The 24248-nt window shown below is 36.4% G+C and overlaps 2 protein-coding genes across 9 annotated transcripts in view; one reads left to right on the forward strand and one right to left on the reverse strand.

The window, feature by feature from the left end:
* The window catches only part of SLC4A10 (solute carrier family 4 member 10), a 173494-nt gene that overhangs the window by 138451 nt on the left and 10795 nt on the right, over positions 1-24248 (forward strand). For all 8 annotated transcript variants that reach the window (XM_051787655.1, XM_051787650.1, XM_051787652.1 and 5 more), the window contains 9 exons: positions 244-489; positions 11749-11854; positions 14630-14791; positions 15032-15145; positions 15631-15792; positions 18529-18780; positions 20064-20132; positions 22200-22373; positions 22994-23116. In XM_051787655.1, coding sequence (XP_051643615.1) covers positions 244-489; positions 11749-11854; positions 14630-14791; positions 15032-15145; positions 15631-15792; positions 18529-18780; positions 20064-20132; positions 22200-22373; positions 22994-23116 — 1408 coding nt within the window. The remainder of the gene's footprint in view (positions 1-243; positions 490-11748; positions 11855-14629; positions 14792-15031; positions 15146-15630; positions 15793-18528; positions 18781-20063; positions 20133-22199; positions 22374-22993; positions 23117-24248) is intronic.
* DPP4 (dipeptidyl peptidase 4) overlaps positions 1-24248 on the reverse strand; it is an 80758-nt gene that overhangs the window by 2663 nt on the left and 53847 nt on the right. The gene's annotated exons all lie outside the window — the stretch shown is intronic.

Below are 24248 nucleotides of genomic sequence, written 5' to 3' on the forward strand. Positions count from 1 at the left end.
CTTCATGTGTGTGACTACTCTCAAAGCTTCTGACTTGCTTTAGTAGAGATAGAGGTCTTTGTGTCCTGTTAATTTGGAGGAGAGCTCTGGTCAGGAAGTGACTTGACAGTATCTTCAGTTCACATAGGTATGTAGTTTCTGATTAAGACTTGTCTCTAGAAAGGAAAATTTGTAGCTGCCTTGTCTCCATTCACTGTGGCTGGAAAAAATATTAAGTGTGTTTAATTTTTTCCTTGTTTTTAGAGAGTATGGGTTGTCATACCTTTCCCTGAGAGCTAGCATTGGGCTGTGGACTGCAATCCTGTGCATCATCCTTGTTGCAACTGATGCGAGCTCCCTAGTCTGCTACATTACCCGGTTTACCGAAGAAGCTTTTGCTTCTCTTATCTGCATCATTTTCATTTATGAGGCCTTAGAGAAGCTGTTTCATCTCAGTGAGACATATCCAATCAACATGCATAATGATTTAGATCTGCTGACCAAGTACTCGTAAGTAAGATATTTTCTGTTAAACTGTTAGGTTTTGTAAATGGGTTGTTTTCTCCTTGAGGAGCACAGCAGGACAAGTTTGCAGTAGTTGCAAACTTAAGATGTTGAAGCTATTATGCTGTCATTTGGAAGTGGTAGTTACTGGATGTATGTGTACAAGCAAGATACATTTACTTAAGATAAGTAAAAATATCTTGACTTGGAGTTTCAAAAAGCTCCCATACATGCAATTTGGAAGTCCTAGAATTAAAAATAGGACTTGAAGGGACCTCAGTTTTAGGTCTCTATTCACATTTTTATTTAATGAGGTTTAGCTAAGTCATCTCTTCCTGTAACCTTGTACTGATGGTTTATAATCTTCTACTGGCGACAGGCTGTTCAGGCAATGTTTGTATATCATATATTATTTGATTTTGTTTGTTTGTTTTTTTCTCCAATTGAAATGTTCACCTATCTATAAAGGATATAAATTGATGTACTTCCTTTATTTTAACTTTCTGGCATTTAAGGTACAAGCTCCAAGAACTGAAGTGGATTTGAAATTGTGAGGTGCTTCTCAGTGCTTATTGATTACGTCATAATCAATTTTTTCTTAATAATAAGATTTTTTAACTAACTCCATTTAAGCAGTTTTGCTTTATTGTGGAGTTTAGACAGGTACTATTGTACTTGGGGAATAAAAAAGTGAATTGCTTTTATCAATATAGTTTCATTTAGAAGAAAAACCTCATGGACTTGTTTCTGTTATATGAGAACAGAAACGTTGTTCTAGTAAAGAACAAAATCCTAGTCTTTCCTGAGGCCAATCAAGCTTGGTCACCTCAGCAACTAAAATGTCATTAAAAAGCATTTTCAATGAAAATCCCTCTCCAGAAATGTCTTTATTATTTCATTGAACCCATTTGAACCCTCTGCATGAGCAGGGTGGGGCCCTAACAGAACAATGCTTGAAGAGTGCCACATCTTCTGTTCACTGGAAAAATAGGAGTGTCTCAACCAAATGTCTCATTTGCATTTTAAGCTGGAGAAAACAGAACACGGCAACAGAGAAAACATTTGAGCTTTGTGTATATCATCACTACAAGAATAGTTAACAAATCCTGAATCTGAATGTACATTATATAGCTTAATTCACAGAACAAGTTAAGTCAGAGAAACTGTAGTTCTGCTGTGACATACTCTCTCATCATGCTGAAAATAATTCTGTTCCTCTCTAATAGTTTAATCAGTAGACAAAGGAATAATAATTTGAAGAGAAAGCAATAAACATCAAGAATAGACCAAGCATGCAGTTGAGGTTGTATTCTCTTATTTAACTTAACTTTTATGAGGTAGGTATTTTACTCTGAAGATCTTCATATAGCACAGTCTTTGTGGATTGCCGTCCTAGTCCTTCTGTTCACAAATAAATGTTGTAAGTTTTACTTAGAATTCCACTTATTAATCAGAATCCCAAACTGATTTTTGAGGAGTGGTATTTACTTTCTGCCTGTCCTTGGTAACTCTCTTCATTGAGTGTAGAATGTGCAGAGCACACAGAATGGTGTAAGAGCAGCTATTGTCATCTCCAGTTACACCTATTGACCTGTCCTGTCCTACAGCACGACAGTTTTAGATTTTTCAAACACAGTTCCTTAAGGACAAGTGTCTTCTGAATGTTTGGAAGAAAGATTTAACCACTGCCTAGTGGTTTCAAACACATATATCGATACCAAAATTATTTGATATAGTATTTTTGTAGTTATTTATGAGTTTATTATTTCATACTTATATTCTCTGTTATTCTTTCACTCTGTGTAGATAATACAATTAAGTTGACTTTTAAAGTCTTGCATTACATCTCACATTTGGCATTTATACTGTATCTTCTACTTGCAACAATATCCTGTTTATTATCAATCAGGTCCATAGCAACTGACCCTGCTAATACAAAAATGAGCAAGCATCAGAGCTCTTCTGGGATGTTACTTACATTTTTTTTAACTTTAAAACTGCTCATTGGAAATGCTAGTGTATGGATAATCAGTGCATATTGATTATCTTGTAAGAGCATATCTGATGAATCCAAGGATCTGTGCTCTGAACAGCAAAATGGTAATTCCAGCCTCTTCTGTTCTCTCCCCTCCTTTCTCCTTCATCTGAGTTTTTCTTAGTTTTTCTTAGTTATTCAGAACTGATCTCAAAAGATTGGGAGAACCTAAAGATGTGCTCAGTTGGAACAACTCTACTTCAGCTGCCCAAATGACCAGTACTTTCGCAGCAGACTTGGTGCCACCTGAACTCCACGGGTGCAAATATTCACATATGACTGTCCAGATACAGTGGCCTTTTGCCCAGAAGATGAGGTGTCACACTTATCATCCCCATGGGATCATCATAAGACATTTCAAGTAACCCTCAGTCCATGCTTAAATATCTGTCTCAGTTCCAGAAAGATAAGAAACTAAAAGATGGATAAGCATAAAAGTTTACTTGAAATAAAACTGTCTCTTTTGTGTACTTGAGGATGGGGAATATTTATTTCAGAAGGAATTAGAAGCTTTTGCTGCAGCATCAGACTCCAGTCCTTCTACTTGTAGATTAAATGGGTAACAAACTTGGGCTGAAACTGGTCCTGTCCTTAAAGGACCAGCATACTCTGTTACAGAAGCTAATTAGTATCTGCTGTTTTGCTAATTAAAACAGCTGTTTGCATTTTCCTCTTTGGGGATTTAAAGACAAGTTTTTAATTGTTAGTAAAGCCTTGGCAGTTCTTTAATTAGCCTTGGGTGAACTTCAAAAGGTTGAGTAACTCATTTCTCTTTGAATGCTCAGCCAAAGCTTATGAAAAACTTTTTCTTGGATCTGCAAATCTATGCTAGAAAACTCAGGTTATACTGTAAAATTTCTGTGTGTTCTGTATCCTACCTGTTGCCCACTCAAAAAATTGATGATAAATAGGTCAAAAGACTTGTATATATTGAAAGTTTTCAGTGTATGCTGTGGCCCAGCCCTCCTATCCTCTCCCATGGGCTTTCCAAGGATGCTCTCATGTCCACAGGTAGTCTGTCTACATACCAGTACTGTTCCTTTGCCCTGGTGAAGACATGAGTTTGACCCAGCAAAAGTCATTGGCATGCTGTTAGTGCTCTCCTGTGGAGTACTAGAAATACAAAGAAAGTAGTAATTTAAAATGGTTGTTATTTCACTAGATTGAAACCATATTTCAAGTCAGAAAGAAAACCCTTTCTGTGTTTTTGATGGGTTTGAATTCTGTCACAGACAGTCTCTGTTGCAGGAGTTTGATGTAAAAGACTGTACTGCATGCATCTCTTCTTATATTTGAGAGTACAGGAATAATTACTACTATCTGCTGTAACAAACCTTAGAAGACTATAGAAAGAACATTCAGAACAGTTGGATTGGTTTTGTATTTATTTTTAAATTTTTAATCAAGCAGAACCAAATATTTGAAAATTGGCTGAAAATCCTCCTAAAAGATGTCTTAAAAATTGTATCTAGCATTTTGCCATTTTAAGTAGAAGATAGGTATTTGAGTTACAGAATTCTGTCTCAAGAAGACAGAAATGTATTTTGTTGCATGATCCAATTAATGTAAAACTAGACCTAATGCACTTTTTACTCATGTTTTTATTATATTTGTTACTCTGTGTTTAAGTATTAGTCCTAATCTTTAGGTGATCTGCTTGCAGGCAAATCCATTTGGCATTTATATATGTAACTTTTTCTTAAAATACCATCTTTTTGATATGAATGATAAAGAATAAGAGCTAAATCAAAAGAAGGACAAAGACAACCTCATTTTCAGTGTGCTACTGTGTTCTACTTTTTATTTTTAAACTGCATTGTTTTGAAGGAATTTGAATAGAGTAGCTGCATCGTTTATTAAATTAAATTGCACATACTTTTTGATCAGGGCTTTTCTTTCTATTTTTTTTTATGTGACCTTTTTGTATTTGTCATGCCATTAGCATTTGTAGGTTGGCATAGCAACTCTCTTATTTCTGCACTCTCTTCCTCCTGTTTTTTCCTACCCCTGTAGCAAATATATCTCCAGTTAGTGAATCCTGTCTGGAACGCTGATGCCCATCAGTTTTAATGTATATATTAAATATTAGAATGTTATTTTTGCTAGGAAAGGAGAACCCCAAACTGGAGCGAATAAAAAACACGTTCTCAAAAGGAAAACAGAATAAGAATTGTGGATGAAAGGAATGTGATTTAGAAAGCAACCCAGCATTTAAAACACAAGCATTTTAAGACCGTTATCTTAGAATACAGAAGATGAGTTATTTCTCAGTGTGAGGTGCTTAGATCTTGGGACTTTATATACCTTTTCATTTTTTATTAATTCTTTTTTCAAAGTGATGAATTCATGTTGTTTTTAATAAATCTTTACCAGAAGTTACTCAATTATTAACAGATTACATTGAATAATTTTAAAGTGATTTCTTGGCATAGTAATATGCATATTGCAATCTGTCTTGGTATTGACATGCACTTAAGCATTAGGAGTAGAAAATCCCACTCTGATGTAATTAGAGAGCCAAGATCATGTCAATCTCAGTATCGTTTGCAGGCTATAGAAACCATTGCTTTTAGAAGGCATTGTGAAGATTAGTTTTGTGCATACCACTGTTTGCACAAGGAAATTTTACATCTTCTATTATTTATATAACTTAATCTAAATACATCATTATTGGATGCAAATTAGATTGGTTTATACTCTGTATCCCTTAAGCTGCAGGTGGAATGAGAAGAATCAGTGGTGATAAGCACAGAAGTGCTCATTACAATCCCAGGCATGTAATTGAATTCCAATTCCTATAATGATTTCTTTGAACTTAGATATGAATATAGATTTTTCTTTTCCCCTTTATAGTTTTTTCCTACAGTTAAATAACTGTGCTATATCCTGTGTGTCTTTCCCTAAGAATATCCCTCTTCTTCCCAGAACCATGCAACTACTGTCATTGAGTTTAACTGCTGGTTCCCTTTTGCTTCTTGACAAACCTTGGAATCTAGACATTATTTTTCTTTATTCTATTTATTCTAGGACTTCCCTATGCCTGCCCAACCCAATTGACTTTTTTGTCTCTTTCTCCTTCATGTGAAGCCAGAGAGTGGCTACTTTGCTTTATTCTTTCCTACTATTCATCCCCTCCACTTTCAAAATAGATCTCCTTGTTAAGCAGTTCTCCACAGCATTCAGTTTTTTGTTGGTAGCTGGTCTACACAATGCCTTCAAAATCTAGAAAGGCTTATAAAAAATTCTTGTATGGTTTTGTTATAGTACATTTGTGTGTACTGATGCGCCACACCTGGACAATTGAAACTTAAGCTGACCATATAGCATTATGATGTATGGCAATATGTTATTTCCATATCAGCATTATATTGAATCTCTTCTCCTCAGGTGTATGTTTTTTTTAGCTTTGGAAACAGGGGAAAGTGGCATCCTAGAAATATTTATCAGTGAAAGCTTTCAGATGAATTGTCAATACCCCACATAGTTACACTGCATATGAACTTCTATGTATGGCAGTTACATGCCATAGTACTGCTAAGAATGCATGGACTTCATGCTGCATCAGGCAGCTAATAAAAGCCAACCTTTGTGAGTTCAAATCAAAGCTACAAAAAAGCTACAATGTGATTATAAATCTGTTTTCTAGACTTTCCCCTTGACAGAACGTTCTCTTCCTGATGTGTGATCTGAAGAAACTGATTCTTTGAGATTTCTTCACTCTAGCATCAGTTCCCTGCCTCAGATTTCTCTCTCTCTCTCTCTCTCTCTCTCTCTCTCTCTCTCTCTCTCTCTCTCTCTCTCTCTCTCTCTCTCTGTGAAATTATTGTGCTGCTGAAGGCATTGTTTTGGTACTTTTTATAGGCTTTTCTATTTTCATCCTCAGCTTCACCAACTAAACTATATAGACTTCCAACCTTAGAGAATATATGTGGATGCCTGCTGATGTTCGTGACTGTCAGAGATAGGCTACTTAACTTCATGGTCGTAATTCAGGATGGCAGATCTCATGAATAAATGAAGAAAAAATCTTGTCTTGCCATGACAGCTGTGCTGTGAAAGGATTTCGTGATACTGAGAATAGAACTTAGCTGACAATTTCGTTTTCCATCACTATTAATTATTTTGTTTCCAGTCTCTTCTGCACTGAGACTTTGATTTAGTTATGGATGTTGGCATGAGAAGGAATATGGTAAATATAATGCCAGGGATATACAGGTGTTGTAGGTACAAGATAGCAGAGAAGACATCATTTATGATGTTGTTGTCCCCTTCCCATAGCAATTGTTAGACAAACAGAAGGACTCTGTGAATGCCCATAATACACTTGAAAATGGTGTATTTGGACACAACCTAAACATGCACAGCATTCTGCTATTGATATATTTCCTTCAACCTTGTAAATGCAACGTAAAGAATACTTACACATATATTCTAATATACCTTACTTTAAAACAAATTTAGTTATATTCCATTTCATACTGTCATCTTATTCTTTCTCTGTTTTGTGCACAGCATACTCGTAGAGCATCCTCTGTGTTAGGGGAAAAACTTCCTACTCACATTACCAAATATGTGCTCTGATATTCAGTGAGACATATTGTTTAAACAAGCACATTTTGCAACTTATTTGTCATACTTCCCTGTAGTCTTTAAAATATTATAGATATTCATATTGAGAAAATCTCATTCTCAAGATATCTTAAGTGAGCGAGAAAGACATTTTGCCCTTCTAGGAAGGGGAAATGGTATATTGACTAATCATGAAGAAGCTGCAGTTGCATCTTTTATAGATCAGATCCTTAGTAAGTATAAATAGGTATAGCTTGCAATATGTAAATGCTGGAAAAATAGGAGATCCAAACCAGTGCCTTGTGAGTTGGATAAAACCATCAATAGTAAGTGCCTCCTAGTCTTGAAAAGAACATACTGAAAAATGGCAACTCCTTAGAGATGAATGGCCATGGGGCTTAAAAAGGAGCTGCACCATTTAAGTGTGTTTTATGTACTCACAAAAACACGGTCTGAAGCTCTTGTTCAAAGCTGGACTGGCACCATGCTGCATATTTAAAATCTGTGTGGGGAGCAGAGTGTGCGTGACCAGGTAGAGAGAAGAAAATGATGAAGAAGCAACCTGAAGAATCAGGGGTTAAAGGTGGATTTTGGAAGGATTGGAAGGACCAGACCGATGTTAATTTCAATGGAACAAATAGACGCAGGCAGTAATGCATTTCTTGTTTTGCATTAAACAGAAAGTTACAGTCAGGATGAAAGTGGATTTAGTACAGAACCTTTCAGCTGACTAGTTGTTGAGTAGCCATGATATTTATCTTTTATTACTGATCTACAAAGGAGGGGAGAAGTATTACCCAACTTTATGTATAAAAAACCAGGTTTCTAATTTACTAACCGATATTCCCTTTCCCATTGTCCAAAGAAAGAGCAGTCCTACAGTCTTTTTGGTGCTATTAAGTATAGTAGTAACTATTCCCTTTGTGGAACAAAGAAGACTGCTAGTTGTTTGAGATGTCCTGAAGTTGCTGTTGTCAGATCCTATCTCTGTTCTCTGAAAACCGTACAAGTTGTAGGAGATGTTGCATGCAGTGAAATTATGATGGCTGCCTCAAGGCAATGAAATTAATGAAATTGAGACTTAAGAAACAAGTGCCTATACTGTTACAGTTAGATTGGTGCTGAAGATTTAGCTGAAATTTTGATCCACCTGCAAAAGGGAGAGAGGAGAATGCTCCAGAGGATGCCAGTTTGACAGCTATCCTGATTTGTCAGAGATTTGCAAGAGATTTTTTGAGCACTTTGGAAGGTGTAAAGACAATAAAGAGTCCTTCCTCTGGTCATTTTTCCAGTTAGCGTGTTCAGGCTGTTACTCTTTGTTACTTTCTCCTTTTGTCAGTTCTAATCTTACAACAGCTCTGCAATTTTCTGAAGACTGTCTTGTCTGAAATGGTTTATTAATATACCTTAGACTTATAAGCCACTTTATAATAGGGTGTATTAGATTTTTAAATACCCTAGAAGAAAGCAAGCTCTGCTGATTTCTGCCTACCTGCAAATTATGGACATTTTAAATACAGAAGATAGTGAGTGACCTGTGACTGGGTACCTAGTACCATTTTAGATCTCTCAGCCTCCAGCTGCCTTGAAAACAAAGGCACGAGTCGCCACAGACCCTCTCGTATGTGCCAACTCATCATGGATGTCACAGATACCATGAAGTCTACAGGCACCCATGTTTAAATGTCTAAATTGCTACCAGGAGATCAGAATGTCTTGCAGTAGCCAGAAGTGTAAAGATGCAAAAAGAATTGTTCTGTCATCAGTGTGATGAAATGGATGTGTTGAGATTGGCAGCAAAGACTTTTTTTCTAGCCGTGAAAGAAACCAGTTTCTTCTTAGCCATGATGAAAGAGAATCAAATGAATCCTTCTGTATCTTTTAGCCTAAGAAAGATGATTGCTGTCTTACAAGGTGTGAGAGTACATTGCTGAATGGTACCGTATTTAGAGCTGAATATGTTGCTTAGAAAATATAGATGTATGTATAGTCTCTTACTCATTTGGTAATAGCATAAACTCCACATAGTACACAAGTGCTCAGCACTTTAAACAACTTTACAAGAACTTAAGAGCATTTTGAACATCCAAGAAGAAATACATTTTTTATCAGGAAAATAGAAGGGTGTATTAGTATTAAAAATTCAGTGCATTTTACTTTTTCTTCCAACAGCTCTCAAGTGAAAAATGGCAATGAAAGAGACTAAAATATTCAAACGATTAGACTAGAAAGCCTCATTTCACTAGTGTGAGTTTCTCCTTGCAGGTCAGTTGTGTTGGGAAATAGTTATTATTGAAGCAATTACATGTGTTATGAAATGACACAGTAGATAATGTTTTCGTGTTGTGGCACTGAGTGGTACCTGCACTTGTGTTTTCTGGATTGGACAGGGAGTGTCTTACTATCTCACATTTCTCTAATGTTAAGCAATTAGTGTGATGCTGGAAGACAGTCATACCGTGGTACAATCTCACACCAAAATGTCAGTGTTGCCAAAACACTTACAATACTGAAAGCAATATAATGTTGTATATATATTTCAAAAGACTGAAATCATTGTTTGAATGGTCTTCTCAGTAGAAAGCAGGATCTGATCTCTACAGTTAGGGCCCAGTTCTGCACTTGTTCAGTGACAAAAGCAGTGTGCAGGGTCATTTTGGTCTGTGTGGGTGGAGTTTGCAGAAGTCACTTAGTTGCTGGTGATCAGTCTGCCATCACTAAATGCCTGTGCAACTTGGTAAAGACCAAATTGGAATGCTGAGAAAAAGGAAAGTGATATTACTATAGAAATAAACAGATGATTTCATCTGAAGATGAATTACTTGAGCTGTGTTAAACTATAGCTTCATTTGTCATGTTTCTAAGGAAATAGAAATTTTGGCTCCTCTAACTTTTAAATGTAATTTTGCAGTTTGCAGCAAGTGTAGCTGTACCATGTAGTGCTGGCGACAGGCACAGTCTTCCCTTCTAGTGAGGAAGTGACTGATTGAGCAACCCATGTCACCTTGGCCTACTGTAATCAAACCCTAATGGGCCATGGCCCAGCGTCTGCCCAGTCTGCGATCGGCGATGGACATCAGGGGCCAAGAAGCTCCTGTGCTCACAGAGAACAGCAGTAACCTGACATAGCCACCTCTGTATCGCTGCATGAACATCCAATACTCCCTTGCGATAATGTAGCTGTACCGTTTGTTGGCTTTATAATGCTACTGTAGCTCACTAGTAGTGACCTGCTTCATTTAACCCATTTTGTAATATTTGAGCTACGCATTGAACACGCAATCATTTTGCACTTAGGGCCTGATCCAAAGCCTATTAAATATATTTGAAAGATCCAGTCAAGGACTTTTGGCTCAGGCCCTCTATTTCTCTGAATGCAGTTGCTTTTTTATTTTGCTTTTTGTTCATGGGCTGTAAGGGTTTTCTCTTTCTTTGATAAATAGCTGCATTTAAAATAAAAGCGAGGAATTGCTCAAAGACAACCTGCATCTTTACCTTTCTATATATTAAATGTGGCTGTTGTCACATGTATAGTATTGTAATTGAAATAGAATGGCAGTGTTGTGTACTCACGATGTAGATGGTAGAATTTCTTATATAGAAAATTGTGCAAATCAGGATGAGTATTGTAATTTTGTGGAAAGTTAAACAGCCACAGGAAAATAGATGGTATATGTAAGTGAATAAACTGATATTCTGCTACAGCTAATGCAAATGCATGCTCAGTGACTCTGTACTCTATAGTTAGATGTTATCCTGTCCCCAGCTACTCCTGAAAACTTTATCAGAGAGTACATAATCTATTTAAAGCCATCATAAGCACATTAAAATACTAGCAGGCTGGATGGTACTATAGATTATTAATGTAGGATTAATTTAAGGAGAACTGAAAAGGACACTTGTCATCTTGGAACCTATGAAGTATCCTGTGTATTTTGAAGGCTTTGTCAAAGAAAATGTCTCCCACAGTTGCTTCAGAGGCTTTAAAGGCTTAAGTTTGATTTTAAATTACCTATTTGCAGTATTGTCCTCCCACATTGCCTCGTCACCTTTTGTATGTTAAAATACACAATTTAAAATGAAGAGCATGCTTCTACAGCAGCTGTGGGGAAAGGAAAATCAGTGGACATAGAGTTCACAGAGTTTTTGGTGCTGATAATGCCAACACTCTTAGAGCCCTGGCAATTGACTGAGTAGTTTGACAGTTCTGTATGCAAAAGCATTTCTCTGGTAAAGAGAAAGACAGTTTGTTATTTGGGAAATGTATAAGCCTGGAACTGTACATAGCATGTAATGGCCATGTAAGGAAATCTTAGGTATAAGGGGGCGGAACAGAACTGGCACATACTCAGTATTACAAACTGCACTCAGAAGTATCAATAGAACAGGAGGAAAATGGGTGGTAAAACTTAATGTGAACAGTGGTTTAAATATGTCACTTTACGTACTATATATGCATATGCACCTCACGGCAAATTATACTCTAGTAATACACTAGCTACTGAACTACAAACTGCTTCAAAGCATGCATTTACAGAATTCATGTAAACTAAATTTTTCTGTCAAAGTACAGCATAATTTCAATATGTCATAAAATTGATAATTTCGATTAATATCTGATATATATTTTATTATTAAGGAAAAATATTTTGTCTTTTCAGATGCAATTGTGTGGAGCCAGAAAATCCTAGCAATAAAACCTTACGATACTGGCAGGACTACAATATATCTGCATCCGATGTGCCATGGGGGAACCTAACTGTGTCAGTAAGTGAAATATTGGAACTTAATAAATAAAGGCATAGGTATAAATAATTCTGTCTCTCCTACTGCAGCAAATATATTGAAAAAAATACCATGTTTTTGTGATCATATTTGTTTAAATAAAGCATAAAATATACTTAATAAAAATTTACATGGACTTTATAGTGTTATCTCCTTTTGTAAGCATTTTGGACCTTTGATAGTACACGTTAAAGCAAGTGTGTGCATTTTGTGCTCTGCTTTGGAACCTCCTTGACACAAGAGCTTGGCTGAGATTAAGTCTAAACATGACAATGGATTTGTCCTAATTCTGCCAGATGGCAAACGCAAAGTTCCCTTGTGTAGAAAGACTCAGAAGCATTTATTTCCCCTAAAACATTCTAAAACATTCTTGCAACTGTTCAGGCTATAAAAGAGAGGAAGGGGAGAAATTTTGTAACATTTGCTGTTCAGTGACCAATTTTTTCTTACATATGCCTGTAATATTTGTTTTGTCCAGGGAGGGAGGGGAAGAAGCTACAGTTTGCGGGGCTTGTGTGGATGCGTAACTAGCTTCTAAGTGGTACGCTTTTCTTAGTTTAAAGGATTTATTACTTCAAATTTGCCTTCTTCAAAGTAACATTTACAACTTGATAAGTGTCATTTTGAGATTGGGCCATCACTTTTTCTCAAAAATGGGTTGTTTCATTGCACAGTCAAAGGGAATTGAGTCCAAAAGACACCAAACTAAACAGCTCTCTCAAAAAACAAAACTGAATTAACCAATCAACAGGCATAATCAAATTGAACACTTAAAAGCCAACCTAGTGGACTGTCTCCAGCAGATACTGTTTTTTCTTTCAAAGATGGGAATGCAGAAGAACTCCTATTCTCCTATTGTGAATTAATCAAGAGCTTTCTTCCATGGCTTGCTCTGATTAAGAATTGCTCCTTAACTCTGTTGGCGTGGACACAGCAGAGAGAAAGTTGAGAACTGCTGGCCTAAGGGATTCCAGCAGTCCAGAATGAATATTCTCAAAATTGCAGCACACTCTAAGAGCATCTGTGCAGGGGCAGACTCCTCCTCTCACTTTCTCAGATCTCTGACAGTGTTTTTCAGAGTACATTTGCAGCTGAGGAGATTTAAAATAACAGATTTTGTTTTAACTATAAATGTAAAAGGCTGGCTGCATTATATAAAACCCTTTAAAACTTCTGTGAAAGTTTATTACCAAAATTTGAGTTTACCTAGGTAGCAGTATCTGATGAACTTTTCTCATTAGTTCCTATAGTTGCCAAAGAAATAACTGAATTTTTTTCATACTTTTGTGTCTTTATTTCCTGCAAGAATCATCAAGAAACTTCTGTTCAAGAGTACTGCAGTAAGAGATTAGACCTTGCTGCCTGTAAATATTTGGTCAGACTCACCCCACTGTCTGTTTTACGTCTCATATCTTCATGTAGTTTCTTGTGTCTGGTTGAAATGTTCCAAGTTTCTGAAGATGTGGATTTTCATTCTCTCTAAAAAACAACAGTAGGACTAACAATTCTTTTGCTATCAAGACAAAACAAGTATGAGCAAAATGCTTGTTCTGTTGGTGACAAAATAATTTTCAGTAGATAATCAAGGTCTAGCTCAGGCCAGGACAAGTTTTATACTTGATGTCCCAGAATCTTGAGAATTTCTTTCGGATTTCCTGATTATTTTTTTTCCCCACCTGAAACCTTTATTTCATCAGTTGGAAGTGCATCATATTTATCCCTAGTTTACTCCTATACCGATATAAAAGGTTTTGCACTCCTTTGTCTCACAGTCATCAAATAGCAACTGTGTTTTTTTCCAAGCCAATCTTTGTTCAAAGCCAAAGTTTCTCATAACATGTCAAGCCCACAGTATTGTGATGCCAGTCTGACGAGCCAATGACCCACTTAATCTAACACTAAAGGATCCTGATCTGGCAGGATATTGCTGCCAGGAATCTCTGATTCTGGGTGCTGCATTTCATTTTTCTTAATAAGTGTGGAGGCACTGGGAAGGAGAGGGAAAGAATTGTGAGTCCAGAGCTGGTAGCTCCTTTTTTAGAGCTACTTTCTATGATTTTAGACAACTAAGCATGGTAATGGAGAATTGCTGGATATGTTTTCTACTGTATCTCCATAATTGATCATAAATTATATTGAATAGAATTAATGTTACAGATTTAGGGTTTTCTGGTACTTTATCAGATTGATTTTTTCTTTAAGAGAAAGACAATTTGTGGAATGTGCTGCCCCCATGTGGTAATAAATGTCTTGGTCCCTTTTAGGCAACATTTAGTCTGATACTGCACATTCTAAATAGCTTTTTCTTCAATTGCTAGGCCTGTGAAGTTAAAAAAAAAGCAGTTCTTGACAATGCACCAGGAGCAGCCTTTCTCTTGGTGGCTTTTGAACTTTGCTTTCCACTCTTGAAAAGAATTAGTAAGTGTAAATCCGTATTTGCAAACAGAAAATAAATAAGTGAACTTAGTTTGAAATAAATCTGGTTTTATATTAATCTCTTTATTTATGGTATGTCTTAGTGACTTCATCATTTAATACTGATTAAAAAAGAGATTATTTTTGAGAGTTTGAGTGTTTTCTGTGCAGACTAAGTGCAAACATAGTGAGTTTTAAGTTTAAAAAAAATAAATATATAAGAATTCTTGTACTATTTCTAGTAATAGAGTCTGCTTGCAATTTAGGAAAGAAATTGGACAGAAAATATTAGTGTAAGCACAGATACTTCTTAGAGCAATACTATTTTTCTCTCCCTAATAGGAATGTAAAAAATTTCATGGGGAGTTTGTTGGACGAGCCTGTGGTCATCATGGCCCTTATGTTCCAGATGTCCTCTTCTGGTCTGTCATCTTATTCTTTTCCACAGTAACGCTGTCATCCACACTGAAGCAGTTCAAAACTAGTCGATACTTCCCAACAAAGGTGTGTGCCATTATATTAATTCAAAGGTTGTCATTAGTCATATGTAAGTATAAATTCCATCTGCATTGCAAATTCAGTAAACTGCTGAAGCGGACACTGCATCTTTTCTCTATTAGAAGCTTGCATCAGAATAAACATTGTTTTAGCTGTAAGCACAAAATGTCTTAAAACAGTGAAGAAAAATCTTAAATAATACATGAATGTTTTAGTTAAAATAGTAATTTCTCTCAATAATTGTAGGTACGATCTGTTGTCAGCGATTTTGCTGTCTTTCTCACTATTCTGTCTATGGTTTTAATTGACTATGCCATTGGGATTCCATCGCCAAAACTTCAGGTTCCAAATGCTTTTAAGGTAAGTTGTTGATACATTGCACTGCCTTAGTATTTTACAAAATAATCTCTATAGTGGGTTTATTAGTTTTTTATTATCCTCAGGGAGTAGTGATACTATTCTAAAATTTTTGTGTTCTCCAAGTATTATGCAACCTCTTAGATGTACGAATCATTTAAGTGAGCCTCTTCATGCTTTTTTCAGGCCCCTTCATGCTTTCTGATGTAATCTCTGCAAAGATTAGCAAGGCTCAAATCACCCAAATCCTAGACTGCTGTAACGTTCTGGGGCTCCTTCCAAATTCTGGGTTCACTGTATCAAATGCAACCAAGCCTGTAACATTCCAGATGGTTTCATTATGTGTAATTTCTTGTTTGGGTATCATAGGAAGTTTAGCATTTCGTAGTGCTCTTATATAGGTAGTAATGTTTTGTATCTAGTCTTGTGAAGCTGAAATGTAAATAATCCTTAAAGTTCTGACTGGTCATGCATGACTGTTTTTATAGCCCACCAGAGATGATCGTGGCTGGTTTATTACTCCTTTGGGGCCTAATCCTTGGTGGACAGTGATAGCTGCTGTAATTCCAGCCCTGCTTTGTACTATCCTTATCTTTATGGACCAGCAGATCACAGCTGTCATTATCAATAGAAAAGAACACAAACTAAAGGTATTCAGTCAAAATTTATGTTTTCACTGTTGTTTTCTTCAGATTATGTAACATGAGATCATCTACTTGAGCATGCTAGTTTGTTAAATGTTATACAGCACCCCTTTAAATTGTTATACTTTTTCTTTTTTGGTCTCTGTTGTACCTGTGTCCTGTGTCAGTGATTTATTGCCTTACAGAAGTCTTTATGAATGTAATCTCAATACAGATTCTCAATTAAGAAGGTGCTATCATCTGTGCTTTATTTTTACCCATTCACTTAAGGAAAAATATCTTCACGTTAATGATTTCCTTAAGTACCATCTTGATTGTCTTTTCAGGTATCGACAGTGTTGTTCTACTGGACTGAATTTTGAAAAACTACTCAGAGCTTATTTTGTAATGCAAGACTTTTTTCATCTCTTCATCTTTCTCTGTGATTCTACTCATCTTTTTTTTTTTTTAAATGCTTTTCTTATCTTAAAGAAGGGAGAAGAATAAAACTGAGCCTTAGAAGCACAATGGGTTCTTAAAACAACATAGGACAACTTCCTGCTCTGTTCTCTAACACTTTAGTTGCCTACAGATGGAGAGAGAAAAAGGGACATCACCCCTCTGAAAAACTGTTGGGCAAAATCTAGCAGCAGGTTTCTGTACATGTATATGCAGAAAGCTTAGGCTTTTTTTTGACATACTTTTAATAAGCAGCAATCCAATCCCAAGTTGCTTTAGCAAATGCATTTGCAACCTTCACTTTGCATTGCCTCTTCTTGGATGATTGTGACATTTGATATGTTCTTTTTTTGCCCTCTTTGTCAGCCTGGCTCTTCATGTCAATCCATAGCATTGCATGTGGTTAACTTGACAGATGCAGGAATTTGCTGCCAAGCTTTGGAATGTGTTTTTTCAGCACTGGCATCTGGGAGTCAGATGGTCCTCCTGGCTGCCCCCTTGTCTTGCTGCGTTTTAGTTTTGCTGGGGTCTGGTGTAGCATCACCTGTTGCTATGCTTCCTTTTCTTCCCATATGTCAGGTTCCTCAGATCATGTATGAATGTGAGGAAATGCTCTCGGATTCTGTATGCATTAGCAGATACATTCCTCATAAATGTGTCAGAAGGTAAAAAAAGGTGTCTCTGTTAGGATTTAGAATTAAACTCTTTCTTTGAGTGCATTGTGCATGTAACTAATATCTGTATTTGACACATCTCTGAGTTTGTCAAGATGTGTCTTGGAGTTAAGACTCATAAGCACTTTTGGGGAGTGAGGGAAGGTTGCTGGAGTTGGTTCTCTTAATTTTCTTTACTTTTCCCCCTTTTTAAATAATGTAAGCAAATAAGATGGCATTTTCATTTCGATACATGGCTTACATTTTCATAAACCCAGACGCTTCCCATTTTAGAAGTAAAAGTTGTCTTCAGAAAGAAATGATTTGTTTGCTTCCAACTCATTTTCCCCTCTTTTTTTATACTTCCCATAGCAAATTCTGGATAGTGTACATTTCAGCTCTTGGCAGTCTCTGTAGCAAACCTTTCCAAGTTTAGTTTAGTTACTTTTTTTATGTCAAAAGGCATTTGCATGGGTTTACAGGCAAGATTATGGTTCAACATATTCACATTGTTTGCATGAACATCACTGTTTCATCAGACTGTGACACTGGATTTGTTGCCATATTGCAAAATTTTGTGGGGATAGCTAATTCCCTGATTTTTTAAAGGAAAATAGCTTGAGCTCCTGCTTGCATCTGTGAGGTGGTCCTGGATACTTACTAAAATTTAAATGAAATATCCTGCTCAGTTGTGGTAACAGTTATCTATAGAACCAAGCTTTGTGCATTCATTATTTCTCCTTTTCAAGTGCAAGTTGTAATTGCAGGTTTTTAAATGTATTGAAGATTTGACCAAAAAATTTTATGCTCTACTATAAAAGCAAAACACTATCCACCTGTTGGTAAATTCATGTAGTATTCGACTACTACAGAGCTGATCCAAACTAAAAGGTTTTGTACTTACTTTCCATATGGATGTTTATGATATTACTTTCTAGTAAGGAAATCAGTAAAACAGTACCTGATTTTATATTTTAATTTAATGTATAGTTTTATTTCTCCTAATTTCTCGCTATCTGCTCTTAGATACAATGGAAGTACATTAGTGCAAATGTATTACTATCATGTGCTTACCATCTTTAAAAACTTTAAAAGGATGACTGTGGTATCATGGCCCTTTATAGCATAAAATGATTTTGCAAATGTTAACTTAAGAATTTTTGTGTAGGTAACAATAAAATACATACTTTCCTGCCTCCTGTATAAGAATGGATTGAGGGTCTCTTAAGGTTAGTGCAGTGGAAAATGTGCAGTGCATCTGGATGTTCTGCTTACTGTTATCCACAAAAGAGATTTAGTTAAGAAAGAAAATTTATGCATTTTCCAGTGTCTTGCTAGTATCTATTTTATAAGCAGGAGAGCTATTTGGTGCCCACTGTAAAGTGGATTTATGATATGTATGCTTAACTGGAAAGAATCCAATAATATCGAGCACTTCTTGTGAACAAGTGTGAATTCTCCTTGGATAACCAGTTTACCATCACTACTGACCCAACCTGGATAACACAGAGAAGAAACCAATTTTTTTTCTACAAGTCACAAATTTTTTATTTGTCTCTAGCTGTTCATTAGGAATGCCTGCCAGGAGTGTTCTCCTTAATTCAGATGTCATTTTTATATCTTCTTGCTGTCATTTTTTTTTTTTTAACAGAAAGGATGTGGATACCATCTTGACCTACTCATGGTGGCAGTCATGCTTGGCGTGTGCTCTATTATGGGATTGCCATGGTTTGTTGCAGCCACTGTCCTCTCTATTTCCCATGTGAATAGCTTAAAACTGGAATCGGAGTGCTCCGCTCCAGGGGAGCAGCCAAAATTTCTTGGAATCCGGGAGCAAAGAGTCACAGGGCTCATGATTTTTGTCCTTATGGGCTCATCTGTCTTTTTGACAAGTATCCTAAAGGTAATTTGGGGAAGTAAGGAATAGTTAAAGAATACTGCACTGAACATTTCATTGTTGTCACTGTACTGTTTAATGACTGCTCTTTTCAGGCACATTACTAACTAGCATAATGCTTGTTACACAATGGTAGTCTAAAGTGGAATTCTAATTTAGCATAATAATGTGCTAGGGACTTCCAGCATTTTTTAAACAAAAACCTTGCAATGAAAATCTGGCCTGACTGAAGTCCAAGGGAATTCTGCCACTGACCTGTAGTAGATGAAGATTCACACTTAGTCTATATTTTGGGCCCATGGCAAATTATCATGAAACAGTTTTGTTATACCAATTCTAAATTTATTTAGAAAATTTAAAAATATTTTGTGATTTCTGGGTAATTTAAAAATGTTTTCACAGTTGGAAGAGAAGTTCTGTGGTTTGTTTCTTGGAAATGAACATGGAGATTATCTCATGCTTCCTGCGTACTCAACAGAACTCACTCAAATGGGTGTCTGGTTATATGCATATATAATACCATGTATACACTTCATACTGTTTAAAGAATTATCTGACCTCTGTGTAATCAGTAAGAGTTTTGCCACTGGATTCAGTAAAACCAGAATTTAGACTTGCATATTGTCACAGTGAAGGCAGTAAGCCCTTAGAACTTGTACTTCCCAGTAGTATTTTATTAAGTATATCATAAAATTCTCACTTTGAAAACACACAGAACATGCATTTTGTGTATTTAGTATTTAAAACAAATATTTATCTATGGAAATACTCCTTTACCTAAACACTATATGCAGAGAACCTGAACATTTAAAATAGTCTCTTACAAAATCATTCCATAAAAGTTATTCACCCATTTTAAATGCTTACAGCACGAAATATTTCTTTTAGCAGTAAGAAGTATTTAGTGTCTCTTGAATATTTTTCAGAGGTTTATAGCTTTAGTCTTCAGATCTTCTCCCGAACAGTCTTTTAAGTAAAGAATTTAAGTATATATCTAACACTTTCATGTCTCTGTGTAGATCTGTTAATTTTATTAATAGTGAATAAAGTATATTGTAATGACTAGCCATGAGAGGAAAATAAAACTACAGAGCCAGATTCTTCTTATGCTTTATACTCTGAGAAACATTATTAATTTGTAATTGAGTGACTCTGAATTTACAACTTGTCTGATTAATGCAGGCATATGGCTCTTTGTATTTCAACTGTTTCAGATGTCTTTCATGAAGCATTTAAAATTGTTAAGTAGTATTTAATATGCTCTTCCCTTTCTCTGCTTGTTTGTGCAGTTTATTCCTATGCCAGTACTTTATGGAGTATTTCTTTACATGGGTGCTTCATCTCTAAAGGGAATTCAGGTAAAATGGATTTATGATGAGCATGTTATTGATGATACTTTCTATAAAAAATATAGCTGTTCTTATACATTATTGTGTTATCTTTTGTGTATAATCTTAAAAGAGTGCTGCCAACCTTAAATTTTTGAAAGTGACTGACTTGAAAATGTATTCTCTCTAAATAGAGTATTCCCTTTAGGTAATGTGCTCCATTTTTTTTTTTATTTTATTTTTTAGGTGCTGTTCTCTCTTTTTACCAAGGAAATTTTGCCTGGTCCTAAAAACCGAGTAATAACTATCAGGAGCTCTTCCCTCTCTCCTACCTCCCGATTCACCAGCTTGCCTGCTGCCTTTTTAGCTTCCAAGTTAGGGCCTTTGCAGGGCTACACCTGATCTTGAACTTTGCCTTTATGAGACTTTTGGCTAACTTGCCCTAAAACTAACATAAGTGAAATTTTGAAGACCTTTCCTGTGCAAATAAATGCCTCAGGCAGGGAAGGGGAACTGTTGCAAGCCACAGTTCTTCAGGGATGAAGGGCAAGTCTAGTGGAAGGGCAGCATTCCTGTGGTGCCTTAAGTAGGACTACGTGGCAGAAGCCAGGCATTCCAGCATTCAGGTTGGGGCTGGGAGTGAGATCCTGTGTACCATTTGTCCTGCAGCATTAAATGGCACATTGTCAAATCCTTCAGCCCACCTGACACAAACACATTTTCAAGTGTGCCTTTGTTTGTTACTCAAAGTTGAGGCATCGATACACCTTCCAAGACAATTGAGAAAGAACAATCACATGGTGAAAACACAAGTTATGCTATGCAAAAGGTTGTGAAATTCAAAAAGCAAAGGAAATTTCTGGTTGTTTCTTTCATTATATTTAAATTTTCAGTTGCAAGTTAAAAGTGTGTAGCTTTTATTTTTACCTCTATATTTATAGGCAAAGCTGGGAACACTTCTTTTTTTGACTGGTGGTCTCTATTCAGAGACTCTTCTTTTATATCTTTGCCTAGCTCTTCTCATTTGGGTTGATATTCTCAGAAGTGTAGTTTGGCTTTTACTGAAGTTTAAATAATTTCAATTTATTATGGTTAGCTGTTTCTCAGAACAGGGGTATGAGAAAGTACACTACTGAGGAGTGCTTTTAAAGCATACTAAAATCTGGCTGTCTTTACTTGGAAAAGTGATAGCATCCTCCTCTCTTTCTCCCTCCCCAAGCTGGGACAAGGAATTGAGATTGGATAAGACGGCTTTTGTGAGAGGATGTGCTTTTTGCTGTTTCTGTGAAAATCTGCTCAAATCTGGCCAAATTATAAACCTTAAAAAAAATGCAGTTCGCACATGCTCAGTAAAAATTTCTGAAACTTGACACTCCTGAAGGCTGTGTGAATATAGCATGGCTCATTCATGCAGGGAGCAATGGTGTATCACCATCATCACTGTGCCTTGGCAGCTGACACAAAAGTCTTGGGTCAGTATGGAGCTAAATAGATCTGAAAAATAGGAGCCTCTTACATTCCTAACAGCATGGCAGTCAGCTTTCTGGCATTCTTTTTTTTTTCTTTTCTGTTTCTGGTTTTGTGAATAAAGTAGAACATGGAAAAGAAAAAAATGAAAAGTGTCTGGTGAAGTAAAAGAAAAAAAGGTCGTTCCTTCACAGGAAATAAAAGACTGAAGAGATCCCTTTGTGGTCAACTTTTTAGGTGCTAAAGGAGGCAGAGCTCGGTTGTTGAGAAACAAAAATGTAGAATGTATTAGAAAGGTAGTGTGATAGTGCATATGCCCAACAGGATCCAGAGATCCCGCCAGCTTCCATTCAGTTTGACTAACCAAGTAATTAAATAATATGATTCTCATTTTTACTGTGGTGGCTCAGTGAGAGAGAAGATTCCTTTGCCACTGTTGGACTAGTATAGATTAAAGGCTCGTGACTGTAACTGAGATAGTCTCTGTGCTCCTGAACTTCTGTAGTTTTGCCTTTAGAATCACAAGCCAGATTCTTTGGATATTCAGCATCTCTTAGGCAGTGTGTGAATGCCAACATAGATGATCCTACAGCTCATTTTGATCCATACTTTTAAAATTTTCTCTTTCAGCTTTTTGACAGAATAAAGTTATTCTGGATGCCTGCAAAACATCAGCCAGATTTCATTTATCTGAGGCATGTTCCTCTTAGAAAGGTCCATCTCTTCACTATAATTCAGCTGAGTTGTCTTGTGCTTCTCTGGATTATAAAGGTTTCAAGAGCTGCCATTGTCTTTCCTATGATGGTATGAAATTTTTTATTTCCTCTAAAAATCCCTTTTCACTTGTGAAAAATTATTATTGAAGAAAAAAATTAATTGCGGGCAGATAATTACAATATTGCTTTGATTCAATGTTCAAGGACAATTCATAATTTATTAAGTAAGGAAAAATTTGACATGTAACCTCTGTTTTAAATCTGTGTGGATAGCCCAACTACATATTCTCTTAGGGAAAATTCTTCTCTTAAAGAAAAGTATTAAAATTTATTTTATATTTTTTATTTAAGGATAGTACTCAATCCTGTTACAGAAAGAACATTCACTCATTAAGGAAGACTGTTGATTGCACTTTTCATTGAGGGGCTTTACAGTTCTGTGTCTTGCTAGAAATAAGTGTTCTACTGCTTAAGTGATTTCTAATTATTTCACTAATAGAAAATAGAAGATATCTACTGACCTCAACGATTGTTAAATGCTTTGAGCCATATTTCATTTGAACAAAGGAATACCAGCTGTTGGCTTATTCAAATTAAAGGATAAAACTGTAGCTGCAAACTGGGCACTTTTGAAAGTATTCCTCTACAAGTGTATTTGTCTGTTTTACTTGCTTAATTTCCTAATTCTTTGAATTGATATCTTTGCAGGTCCTAGCTTTGGTATTTGTCCGAAAACTCATGGATTTCTTTTTTACCAAGCGGGAGCTCAGTTGGTTAGATGATTTGATGCCCGAGAGCAAGAAAAAGAAACTGGAAGATGCGGAGAAAGAGGTGGGTTATGGTTTCAAGTGTTTTTGGTGTGTAGCATTTTATCAATTTCTCCTTCAGGTATTTACAGAAAGTTCTGTAAGTACGGCACGTTCCATGCAACAGGCAGACTTGTTAACAGTGTCTTAAGTATAATATTTTCATATTTTGCATAAGTGCTTTTAAGGTTACAAATCTGATAAGCTTCGGTGGGGATGTAGATTCTTAAGCTGCCATACTGTCATATAACGTATTATCCACAGTGCTCCTGGGGTTGCTTCTGAGACCCACTCAGATGATGTGCAGAGATGAACCTATGTCTGTAGGAAAGCCCTCAGATGCCTGGGACACTTTGATGCTGCACTGGGACTAGTCTTGTTCTCACTAGAGATGCTGAAGAGACAACTGCGGAATTTAAGGGGTGTGGCATGTCCCAGCTGCCTCTGAGCCATACACACAGGTCACACAGCATCACCTTGTGCCCTTTTTTTCTCAGCAATGTCATAACGCTGTGCAGTATCCCAGTTACACTCTAGGCCCGTGTTATCCTTCTGCTGCTGCAGAAACAATTTACTTTTACTGTGTAATGAGAAGGTCAGTGACACTGCTAACCCTCTTAACCAAATCCTCAGACTGACTTACAGCCTTTGGCATTACCACTCAGTTGGCTGTTTCAGATCTGGATTCCTCATCTTCTTTCAAAGAACATGCTTTTATAATTTCTTACTTGATACTGGACAGATTCTTACATATTTCCACTCAAAATGTTCCTGTATTTTGACAATGAAACACTAATCTTTCTGATTGTAGCTTTCTAAACAATTTTGCATCTATTTTACAGCATTTTTATCTATCTGCTGCTTCATTACTTGCTTGTTTGAATATCATATAAAACTGTAGAGGTATAAAGTAACTTTATGTGTGAGGGACAGAGGACAAAGGCCTCTATCTCTCCCCCTGGTATCAGCCACCTGATTCGTGTCAACTGCTAGGAAACCTCAGTACTGGGCCAAAATAAGTGAGGGACAAGTCTAATGGTGAAACACTTAACTGCAGGAGTAGTACGTAGAATATGTTGGTGCCAAGTTATTTTAAATGGGATTCATGTGTCCTGCATCAGCACTTTTGAATAGCAGCATAGTGTGAGGCTGTGGCA

Source organism: Manacus candei, unplaced genomic scaffold (assembly GCF_025592945.1).
Source record: "Manacus candei isolate 608988 ecotype Guabito, Panama unplaced genomic scaffold, ASM2559294v1 h1tg000023l, whole genome shotgun sequence".
NCBI classification, from domain to species: Eukaryota; Metazoa; Chordata; class Aves; order Passeriformes; family Pipridae; genus Manacus; species Manacus candei.